Here is a 12,444-nt window from a genome sequence, read left to right on the forward strand (position 1 = left end):
GGTACACTATGTAGTGCACTGTGTAGTGTGCAGACTGTAGATTTGGACGTGTCCCGTTTCACTGGCGCCTGTATGTGCATGCGGTGATTGGGTCTATCCGCGATATCTGTAGTACTACCGCTATGCTGTGAAGTGCCAGATGAGCTTATTTACCGTTCATGCCAGTGTTATATGGAGGAAGTGCCCTCTGTAGGGGGTACTAGATCATGTTTGAGTAAGGGAGTGGATGATAGAGCGGATGGATGGAGATTATCGGTAAACAATGATCAGAGTTGTTGTCAGTTACAGGACGAGGAAACGAAGACGAAGAAAACAGGTTAGGACGTTAACGTTAGCCTCCTGTTAACTTCTGTAACTTCAAATATAATCACCTGGCCGTTAGGATTGTGATTTATAATTGTGAGGTGCACTTTAACCTGTAGATCAGGAGTAATTCATGATGTGCTTAATGGTTGTCAGTTACAGTTTTGAGTTATTTTAGCTGTTTTTTGAATTAGCTTTCTTGATGCTAGCTGGTGTGGACATTGACCTTGCACCGGCTTCCACCCATGCTAATGCTAACCATTTCATTTATCCCTAACCGCGCTTATAGCTGCTTTTGTTTATACTGTTTAGCAATAAAAACATAGATTTCACGGCTATAATTCAGGAACTTGTCTTTGTAGGGAAAGATTTCTTGTTTTTGTTTTTGCGCTTTCCATGGCAACGCTAACCGGCTGCTAAAGCAGCTAGCTCGGTATTTCCTGCCGTCCATGTTGAATGGACGGATTTTTCTTCCCACCCATATTAAGTAAAATCCCACCTCCGAACTGTGATTGGCTAAGATTGTATTTACAGCCTTCGGGTTGGTGGCGTGTGTTAGTTCTCAGCTAATCCGAATCAGGAAGGCGAGCTTTGTCGAAATACGGGTGCGGAAATAAGACGTGAATGTGGAAACACCAACCCAATTCAGGTTAGTTCGTTTTTTAAAGACTGTAGCTCAGTCTAGCTCGCAGTTGTAAATATTACAAAGTAAAAACTGCTTATTGTCAACACTGAGGCGATTAAGTTAAAGAATAAACGAAGTAAAAGTCAAAAAAGTGTTTAGCTCTATAAGCTAGCTGGCAGTAGGCCCTGTTGCTTTAGCTGGCAGTCATGTGAGAGTATATGCGGCCTGCCAGTAATTGCACACGAAAACTCATACACAGTCTTTTAGCTTTAATGTGTGTGTTTTAAAGTCATTACAAAATACCTGTAACTATTATATCTCATGTAGTAAAACCTCCAGTGCTTGTATAACGATTGTAATCTGTTTGCAGACCGATAGACAGTGATAGCTAACTGATTCCATCAATAAATCTGACCCGTCAGCAAAATTACTAAAGAAAATGAACTAAATAGATTAGAAATCAGTCAGTCTACAGGAACAGTGTTGCAATGCAGTCTAATTTACTATATCTGTCATCAGCAGGTGTTATTCATACAGATATTAAATGTTTACATGCGGGTGGCTAAGTGGGTAGCACTGTCGCCCCACAGCAAGAAGGTCCTGGGTTCGATTCCCAGTTGAAGTGGTCGGGGTTCTTTCTCTGTGAAGTGTGCATGTTTTCCCAGCGTCTGTGTGGGTTTTCTCCTGGAGCTCCGGTTTCCTCCCCCACAGTCCAAAGACATGCAAGTGAGGTAAATTGGAGAAACTAAATTGTCCATGACTGTTTGATATAACTTTGTGTGAACTGATAAACGTTGTGTAATGAGTTACTACTGGTCCTGTCATGAATGTAACCAAAGTGTAAAACATGATGTTAAAATCCTAATAAACAAACAAGCATGCACTTGTAAAACATTTGTAAACCTTTTCACTTATTTATTGACCAAATTATTTGAACACACAACAAAAAAGCAGCAACTTGGATTGTTAATTTGTTAGTGCAGATCCAAGAGGGTTTACAACTGAGACAATATCTAATCCAAGCAAAGAGCATTGTTCAATGGTTTAACAAAGGTTGTTTGGTGGCAGCTTGGTGGTTGAACCCTCAACCTTCTGATCAATATTCCACAGTCCATTACTCTAACTACCTGGCCACCATTGGTCTGTGGTGACATCTAACTTCGTGGCTTGTTTCTTGTGAGGGATTGTAACTGACTTCATTTGTTTACTTTGCTGTGCTGATATAAACTGGGTTAGTCTGCCTGCATTGATTAAAATTTAAATTAAAATGTTGTCTCTTGCCAAAGTCAGGAAGAAAAGCCAAACTGTCACTTTATACTAAGAGAAAATGTGTCTGGGTCATCAGCCATAATCCAAGATCAATATAAAAAAGGTCAGCTATAATTTAAGATCTGCAGTTGTCAACGTTAGAACCTTCTTACTAATATGCTGTTAAAAAAAGCTCTGACTAATTCTGTTGTGTCTGGTACCAGGACGTTACCAGCAGGTCTTAAAATTTTTGTGTGCTGTGAGATGGATCGTCCCTCAATTCATCCTGATGCCTTGTCTTCTGCAGGACATCGATGCATGTCCATGTTATCTTAGAGAAAACAGTATTTGTAAGACCAGTCGAAACCTGTCTGCTCATTGTGAATGCTTTCATTGGTCGTCATGAGTTATCATGAGTAATTTGACTTGCCTGCAAATACACAGCTCCATAAACAGAATGCAGGTTTGATGCACAGAATGGTGTGTTGTGACAGATTTACCTCCACAGTATTAAAATCATCTGCTATTTGAACCTCTAGCCCTTCTGTTGGTATGTGCCTGTCAGCAGTATGTGGCTTTTACCTCAGATTCATGTTGATGTATATTCACCATGGCTGCCTGTGAGCACCACTGGCTTTTTCAGGATACTAATCCAGTCTTTGGTTATAACAATTTGGCCCATGTCAGAGTTCCTCGGGTCTTTAGGTTTTTTCATATCTGCTGCATTCAACATGTGTTCTGTGAGTAACTGCCCTTAGCCCAACATTTAATATCTCTTTGACCATGACCACTATTCTTTAGGAATAGACATTGTCATGCACGTTTTTTGGGGTTGGTGTAAGCATCTTGCTGAAAGATGCTGATTTTGGAGCATAAGCTTCTTTCTTCAAGGTCCCTCTTTGACACACAATAGTTAGACCATGTCTTTATGGTCCTTGCTTCTCTAAAGGGAAACGTCATGCTGGAATAGAATAGCTTTGATATTATTATATAACCAAGGTATTGTGAAATATATTGAAAATATATTGTACATTTAAATAAAAAAAGCTAAAATAGGCATTTATAAAGAAAAGGTAATAAGGTATAATACCTCAAATATGATTTTGAATGAAATTGTTTGTTTAACGATTGTAAGCTAAAAATATAATAACACCTTGCTCAAGAAAACATTTATACTGTAAATTCATAAATAATTCTGTTCTATGTTTTTCCATTTAGCTACTTTTTCTGCTTTATTACAGAGTTAACGCCAAAAACACTGAAGTTAGATATGTTGTTTAACAATACACTTACATTTATATGTGAGAATGTATATCTGTTAAATACTTGTTTAAGTCTCTAGGCTGAACTTAGAGAACATCCTAAAAATGACTGAGCTCCATTTGGACACGTCAATAGCTCCAGTTAAAAATAGGGTGAACTTAGAGTATCAGGGGCCAGTGTTGGACGTCAGCTTTTTCAGCTTTTACATGGCACACATTTAAAAGAGTCTTATTTAATTTGTTTTCCTACAATATCTAAGGCATAATGATGGCATCTTACTATCAGTTACTTTCAGGCAGCTTCACAAGCGTCAGTGGTTTGGCCTTGAATATGTGTAGAATCAGATGTGCTAGTGATCAAGCAATTTAGCCTATTATCCTCAGAGATCAGCTTTGCTTGATGTTTTGCTTATTTGTGCACTTAAGTCATCCACATTAAAATATCTAGTCAAAATGCTTTTACATTATGCAGAAGTGTAGACTTGAGCTCCTCACTTGGTGAAGTGTTTTAGACTTCATGCTGGCCTATCATGGCCTTTCTGCTAATCATATAACTTGAATTGATTCTTTTTTTAATTGTTGTGTCTTTCTTTTTCACAGAGAATGGAAAAATAACTGGACTTGTAGTTGAGGGAGAGGAGATCCCCGCTTCCCTTGACTCTGTGAGCCACAATGCTGAAAATCTCCCACTAGATCCCAAATTAAAACCGAAACCTTCTGGACAGGCTTCTGCCCTGAAGGGGGAACAGAAAGGCAATAACACTAGTAGAAACAGTATGGACTGCAAAAATGACAAGCCCTCAGAGTTGATTGCACATGAGGGCAAAAAAGAAGCCCTAGCATCTCTGAATGGTGTGGTGACACTAAACTGTGGGCAGCTCAGCAACGGTTATCCTTGCAATGATGGTAGCGGCTCAGAAAGCGGTTATACCACACCGAAAAAGCGTAGAGCCCAGCGAAATGGTAGAGCTGTGGACAATGTAAATGCTTCAAACCAAGGGAAGGCCATGCAGCAGGCTGGGAAGCAAGAGCCAGCTTCAGCAGCTACTGAACTGGCAGACAGAACGTCAGCAGCACAGGTCGACTCCAATAAAGCATCTTTAAAAGTAGACAGCCATACTGGCGGTTTCACAAAAGTCAGAGAGGCAGCTGCTACCCCTCCTCCACAGCCTATGTCTGCACCTGAGGTTTACCGAAAGAGCTCTGGAAAAAAATTCGAGGACAAATCTACCAAAACTAAAGTGGCAACATCGGCCAAAGAGGACTCGTGGACTCTGTTTAAGCCTCCACCTGTGTTTCCTGTGGACAACAGTAGTGCTAAGATTGTGCCTAAGATAAGTTATGCAAGCAAAGTTAAAGAGAACCTCAATAAGGCAGCCCAAGCTGGCACAGATGCTCCCTCTCCTGCTCCACAGGTTCCTGGGAGGCCCTCACAGGTGCCCATGTCAGCTGTGAAAACCATCACCTCTGCCAGTTTTAGCAACGGTGAAGGCAACATCTGCCCGTTACCCGGTCCTCACTTCAGCTCAGTGCAGAGCGTGCCAGTCTCCTCCTCTGCAGGGACTGATCATGTAGCATCTTCCTCCACTAGTAGCGGCAATGTCACCTCCACTTCGGTGCCAGAGCCCAGGAAGCCTAATCTCTTTGTTTACCCCTTGTCTGGCTCCTCCTCTTCTAATATGCAACTTAATTTACCCAGTGGCCGCCAATCTGACCCTCCGTCTTCTGCCCCGAACCAGAAGTCTCTGGGTGACATCTTCCAGAACCAGTGGGGTTTGTCGTTCATCAACGAACCCAGTGGCAGTCCGGAAGGCCCTACGTCCTGCTCCTCGGTCAAGGACAAACCCAAGGAGGAGATTGTGGCCATGCAGGCCCATAGTGTGCCCCAGACGCTAGATCAGCAGACATTTGCCAAGGCGTACGATTCAGACAATCGGACTAGTGCTCAGAGCGCAAGTAAAGGTGGAAACCTCATCCTGCCTGCCACTGGTGTGTCCACCGAGGGCTTGCCCCAGGCATCAAACCTTGAACTGGATACCCATAAGGATGAGCCTGGGATCTCTGGTGCAATAGTGTTTTGCTCTTCCTCTAAGGATGTAGGGGTGGACGTGCCACGCAAGTTGTCTTTGGCCAGAGAGCAAGGCTACACCAAGGGCTTTGAGAGGAGGGCCAGCTGGGACTTTTTTGATCTTAAAGCTGCTGTAGTTTATCACACTAAAGGTGAACCATCCTTTTTCTTTTAATTTGGCATTTTCTTTTTTGTCATTTTATATTTTATAGTTTACTTTTTAGTGGTTTGCAGACACCAGCTTATATAGAATGCATTGGAATGAAACGTGGGTTAATTTAACATTTAGGTTAATAAAACAATTCAATTGCATAAATAGTCTAGAAAACTAGACACTGGTTTTGGTGTTTTGGACTTAATTTAAATAGATACATTTTCAACAAAGTAAAAATGTATTTGGAGGGTCTTCACTTGCTTCGGTACTTTTTAAGTTACAGCAATGTGTGCTGGTATAATTGAGATGTTTATATAATAAATTGTATTCTTTGTCTTTTTCAGAAATGGAAAATATTTTTAATTTGCAAAAACAAGGTAAGCTTCAGCAGAAATGTATTTTATGATTTTGTCAGCATGCGGGAACTAAAATAATCCAGTAATTATTGCAATTGGCTTTTATTGTCAGTTGTCTACTGCATAGTTAAGCTTAAGGTTGACTGACTTGTGAATACTGGATTTTTATTGGTTTATTTATAAATAAGCCTCCAACATATTTTATTCTTCACATTTGTTCATTTTAGACAATGAAAGACTTAGTGAGTGGGCAGGGCTTTGCGCTGTTAACTGAAAAGTTGAGAGTTCGAATCCCGGCTCTGCCATGCAGCCACTGCTGGGCCCTTGAGCGAGGTCCTTAACCCTCTCTGCTCCTGGGGTGCCGTACAATGGCTGACCCTGTGCTCTGACCCCAGCTTCCTAACCATCTGGGATATGCGAACAAAGAATTTTGTACTGTACACCTGTACATGTATATATGACAAATAAAGGCCTTCTGTTCTGTTTTAGGAATACAGGTTTTAGTGTTTTAATGTAGAGCAACACATTGTTTTCTGCTGTCTTAAACTCTTCAAAAATATAATGTAACTTTTTGTTTGTTTATTTGGATTTTAACGTCATGTTTCACACTCTTCGGTTACATTCATGACAGACATGGTAGTTACTCATTACACAAGATTCATCGATTCACAAGGTTATATCGATCAGTCATGGACAATTTAGTGTCTCCAATTCACCTCACTTGCACGTCTTTGGACTGTGGGAGGAAACCGGAGCACCCAGGGGAAACTCACACAGACACGGGGAGAACATGCAAACGCCACACAGAAAGGATCGAACCCAGGACCTTCTTGCTGTGGGGCGACAGTGCTACCCACTTAGCCACCATGCCGCCCTGTTGTAACAGTAACCAAGATGACAGTGTTTTTAAGTGCCTGTGATGTTGAATGTTTGAGACACCAGTTGATTTTGTTGCTACACATATAATTGCAGAATCTTGTATTGTAAGATGATAGAAGCTTTTGTGTCTGATTTTTCACTTGTTGTGCTTCACCTTTTGCAGATCCGAGTCGTGTAGTACTCTACAGTGATTCTAAGAACGGACCTGATCAGTGAACAGTGAGCCTGGACGCACCGTCTCCTCAGCTGGACTCTGCTAAGAAAGGTGCTTCATGGAACATGCTTGCAGCCTCTGATCAACATCCGGACTCGGAACAAACCAACCCTGAAGACGGAGTTATAAAAGACTTCATTAGTCAGTCAGTCGGTTGGTGGGTGAGGCTGAATGCAGAGAGAAGGGGTACGCTTGGTAAAACGGGTTAGCTGAATTAGAATGGGGAAAGTGCGGAACTGAAGCCAAAACGCTTTTACTCTTAAGCAGTCTAGTGAACCCATTTTTGCTGAGACAATTCTAGGATCTTCTACTCACAATGTCGAAAGCTCACAGTAAGTCTTTGTCCCACCAGTGGGCAACGGCATTTTTCTTTTTTTAAAGAGATGGTGGACTTTATTCTGCTTGCTGCCAGAGAAGAGGAAGCGCCTGGTGGTGCCTCCGCGGCCCCCATGGGAAATTCAGAGAATCATGTGGACACAGAGTGCTCTTGTTTGTACACACTGAAACACTATGGAGTTAGTGTTGCCCTCTAGTGATTGGGGGTCAGAAAAATGTGGCCAGATGAAACAAAACAACTGTTTAATGTTTCAGGGGACACTAACCATTTGAGTCAAGATGGCAAATACTAAAGCCCTGAGATATCTGTCTTAATTTGTGAATGAGTTTAGATCAGTCACATTAGTGACATCTGTCTTTGTTTTAATTTCTCTCTTTTTTCTTTTTTCTTTTTTAGTAATACTTAAGGTAGAAACGAGCCCTACGAGAGGTTATAGGGTACACTAAAACCAAGACTAAGTGTGCAAACTGCTGTCTGTATGAGTGCTCAAAGTCTTATTGTCGACTTTTTACCCTTCTGCCATCAGACAACTCTTTGCTTCAAGTTTTTCAGTTCAGAGACGGCAGAGATTTTATTATTTTTACTTTGCAATTTTGTATTAACGTTTAGATCCCAGTTGAGAGTATGAGAGACGTGCCTCAGCTGTGATTGTTGCTTCTGCTTCACTTCTGTTTAAGTCTTTGAAGCCACCGTTTTAAACAGCTCTTGCTTTCTCGACGTATTTTTGCACAAGGAACAAAATCTGCTGTTGGTGGTGCAAGGGCTACGAGGCCACGGTTTAGTGTGACACTAGCTTAAACAGCTGCTTGAAAGAAGATCTGGCCTTCATATTTGACGTGCATGACCAGGAACCCTAGTTTTTTATTATTAGCTCAACTTTTATGCATTTACAGTTTAAAGCTCATGGATTATGCCGGTGTCATTCTGTTTTTTTTTTTGTTCCTCATTATTTCAGTGTCGAAATGAAAATTATGATTAGCCTTTGTATCTATTTTAGCTCATAAGATAATTAATTCATATATATATATATATATATATATATATATATATATATATATATATATATATATATATACACGTGTATATATATATATATATATATACAGGGTGGGCCATTTATATGGATACACCTAAATAAAATGGGAATGGTTGGTGATATTAACTTCCTGTTTGTGGCACATTAGTATATGGGAGGGGGGAAACTTTTCAAGATGGGTGGTGACCATGGCGGCCATTTTGAAGTCGGCCATTTTGGATCCAACTTTAGTTTTTTCAATGGGAAGAGGGTCATGTGACACATCAAACTTATTGAGAATTTCACAAGAAAAACAATGGTGTGCTTGGTTTTAACGTAACTTTATTCTTTCATAAGTTATTTACAAGTTTCTGACCACTTATAAAATGTGTTCAAAGTGCTGCCTATTGTGTTGGATTGTCAATGCAACCCTCTTCTCCCACTCTTCACACACTGATAGCAACACCGCAGAAGAAATGCTAGCACAGGCTTCCAGTATCCGTAGTTTCAGGTGCTGCACATCTCATATCTTCACAGCATAGACAATTGCCTTCAGATGACCCCAAAGATAAAAGTCTAAGGGGGTCAGATCGGGAGACCTTGGGGGCCATTCAACTGGCCCACGACGACCAATCCACTTTCCAGGAAACTGTTCATCTAGGAATGCTCGGACCTGACACCCATAATGTGGTGGTGCGCCATCTTGCTGGAAAAACTCAGGGAACGTGCCAGCTTCAGTGCATAAAGAGGGAAACACATCATCATGTAGCAATTTCAAATATCCAGTGGCCCCATATACCACACCATACCATCAATTTTTGTGTTCCAACAGTCTTGGAGGGATCTATCCAATGTGGGTTAGTGTCAGACCAATAGCGGTGGTTTTGTTTGTTAACTTCACCATTCACATAAAAGTTTGCCTCATCACTGAACAAAATGTTCTGTGTAAACTGAGGGTCCTGTTCCAATTTTTGTTTTGCCCATTCTGCAACTTCAGTGCACCGATCTGGGTCATCCTCGTTGAGATGCTGCAGCAGCTGGAGTTTGTAAGGGTGCCATTTGTGAGTAGCTAATATCCGCCGAAGGGATGTTCGACTGATGCCACTCTCCAGTGACATGCGGCGAGTGCTACGCTGTGGGCTCTTGCTGAATGAAGCTAGGACAGCCACTGATGTTTCTTCATTAGTGACAGTTTTCATGCGTCCACATTTTGGCAAATCCAACACTGAACCAGTTTCACGAAACTTGGCAAGCAGTTTGCTAACTGTAGCATGGGAGATGGGTGGTCTCGTAGGGTGTCTTGCATTAAAATCTGCTGCAATGACCCGGGTACTGCGTTCACCAGACATCAACACAATTTCTATCCGCTCCTCACGTGTTAACCTCTGCGACATGTCAATGGCTGTAAACAAAGAGAAGCTTGTAAATAACTCATGAAAGAATAAAGTTACGTTAAAACCAAGCACACCATTGTTTTTCTTGTGAAATTCTCAATAAGTTTGATGTGTCACATGACCCTCTTCCCATTGAAAAAACTAAAGTTTGATCCAAAATGGCCGACTTCAAAATGGCCGCCATGGTCACCACCCATCTTGAAAAGTTTCCCCCCTCCCATATACTAATGTGCCACAAACAGGAAGTTAATATCACCAACCATTCCCATTTTATTTAGGTGTATCCATATAAATGGCCCACCCGGTTGGACAATGAAACTGAAACACCTGGTTTTAGACCACAATAATTTATTAGTATGGTGTAGGGCCTCCTTTTGCGGCCAATACAGCGTCAATTGGTCTTGGAAATGACATATACAAGTCCTGCAAAGTGGTCAGAGGGATTTTAAGCCATTCTTCTTGCAGGATAGTGGCCAGGTCACTACGTGATGCTGGTGGAGGAAAACGTTTCCTGACTCGCTTCTCCAAAATACCCCAAAGTGGCTCAATAATATTTAGATCTGGTGACTGTGCAGGCCATGGGAGATGTTAAACTTCACTTTCATGTTCATCAAACCAATCTTTCACCAGTCTTGCTGTGTGTATTGGTGCATTGTCATCCTGATACACGGCACCGCCATTGGATGCACATGGTCCTCCAGAATGGTTCGGTAGTCCTTGGCAGTAACGCGCCCATCTAGCACAAGTATTGGGCCAAGGGAATGCCATGATATGGCAGCCCAAACCATCACTGATCCACCCCCATGCTTCACTCTGGGCATGCAACAGTCTGGGTGGTACGCTTCTTTGGGGCTTCTCCACACCGTAACTCTCCCGGATGTGGGGAAAACAGTAAAGGTGGACTCATCAGAGAACAATACATGTTTCACATTGTCCACAGCCCAAGATTTGCGCTCCTTGCACCATTGAAACCGACGTTTGGCATTGGCACGAGTGACCAAAGGTTTGGCTATAGCAGCTCGGCCGTGTATATCGACCCTGTGGAGCTCCCGACGGACAGTTCTGGTGGAAACAGGAGAGTTGAGGTGCACATTTAATTCTGCCGTGATTTGGGCAGCCGTGGTTTTATGTTTTTTGGATACAATCCGGGTTAGCACCCGAACATCCCTTTCAGACAGCTTCCTCTTGCGGCCACAGTTAATCCTGTCGGATGTGGTTTGTCCTTCTTGGTGGTATGCTGACATTACCCTGGATACCGTGGCTCTTGATACATCACAAAGACTTGCTGTCTTGGTCACAGATGCGCCAGCAAGACGTGCACCAACAATTTGTCCTCTTTTGAACTCTGGTATGTCACCCATAATGTTGTGTGCATTGCAATATTTTGAGCAAAACTGTGCTCTTACCCTGCTAATTGAACCTTCACACTCTGCTCTTACTGGTGCAATGTGCAATTAATGAAGATTGGCCATCAGACTGGTCCAATTTAGCCATGAAACCTCCCACACTAAAATGACAGGTGTTTCAGTTTCATTGTCCAACCCCTGTATATAAATGAGTAGCACTTTATAATTTTAAATTATATTATCATTAATGGCAGATCATTGCATAATTTAAATATAGTAATTATGAATAAGCAACTAATTTCTAACAACGGACTGGCAGTCCGCATAACCTAAAAACAATGCAAGGAAAGAGAGTAGAATTAGGGTAGATTTCTTAAAATAAAATAAACCAACAGTGTTATTACTAAAACTAAAAAAATATATATTTGTTATGCAAACTTTTTTTTTTTATCTAGGGGGAAATTATTTCAGTTTTTAGGTTAAAACCAAACAAGAAACAGTTAAATGTGTTTTTTTGTGTGTGCTTTTTTATTTACCTATACATAACACTGCCAGCCCCATAAAACTAAAAAAAATTAGCAGTCACATTTTAATCTATTGCATTCTTTGATTACCTGATATGATTTTAACTTTTGAGGCAGCATGGTGATTAAATGATGCACCAGGTTTCAGTGTTGTTGCATTTTTAAAAAGCTTTGTTGTTTAGATTTTAAAAAAGCGATTTAATTTTATATCCTATCTCACTGAAATAGTCGATCAACCAAGAGTGATTGGTGTCTGGGGTTTGCTTCTTTAGCCTGGTAACTCCAAAGCAATCAGAAGCTAATAGGTGTCACTTTAGCATCATGCAAAAAGCATGCCGGACCCCCACATTACAGCAGACAAAGTAACTGTGATGCCTTGTGCAATATACTCCTAATTTAATCAATAAAGCCTTTTGTATCATTGTGTTTCACCCTAGTACATTGAGCATAATTTTGTAAGCCCCGGCTTTGTTTCTGTTTCACATTTCTGTGTTGAAACATTACATTCTAAAGTATTCTTACCGTATTGTGCAGTCTAGGTCCATTATGTATGTTGGTCCACTGTTATTTCAACAAAAGCAGTATTCCTAAATTTAAAGAAGGTTAATGGACTATTTCACTATTACAGAAATCGTCTTTCAGTTAAAAGCTGCTGTTTAACTTTAACTAATTAGTTTTAAGCAGGAATGCTGTGCTTTAATGTACATTAAAGGCATTTG

At 41.1% G+C, this 12,444-nt stretch overlaps 1 protein-coding gene across 3 annotated transcripts; it reads left to right on the plus strand.

Annotated features, from left to right (window-relative positions):
- The first annotated feature begins 129 nt into the window (after positions 1-129).
- nufip2 (nuclear FMR1 interacting protein 2) lies at positions 130-8,357 on the plus strand. 3 transcript variants are annotated; one of them, XM_063016671.1, is made up of 4 exons: positions 130-316; positions 4,039-5,658; positions 6,005-6,037; positions 7,059-8,357. In XM_063016671.1, the coding sequence occupies exons 1-4, from the start codon at positions 172-174 to the stop codon at positions 7,109-7,111; spliced, it is 1,851 nt and encodes a 616-aa protein (XP_062872741.1). In that variant the 5' UTR covers positions 130-171; the 3' UTR covers positions 7,112-8,357. The 3 variants fall into 3 exon arrangements, with proteins under 3 accessions (XP_062872741.1, XP_062872742.1, XP_062872743.1); XM_063016672.1 differs by lacking the exon at positions 7,059-8,357 and adding an exon at positions 6,244-6,508; XM_063016673.1 differs by lacking the exon at positions 130-316 and adding an exon at positions 889-952.
- The last annotated feature ends 4,087 nt before the right edge of the window (positions 8,358-12,444 follow it).

The sequence above is a fragment of the Trichomycterus rosablanca genome, chromosome 20 (genome assembly GCF_030014385.1).
Source record: "Trichomycterus rosablanca isolate fTriRos1 chromosome 20, fTriRos1.hap1, whole genome shotgun sequence".
NCBI classification, from domain to species: Eukaryota; Metazoa; Chordata; class Actinopteri; order Siluriformes; family Trichomycteridae; genus Trichomycterus; species Trichomycterus rosablanca.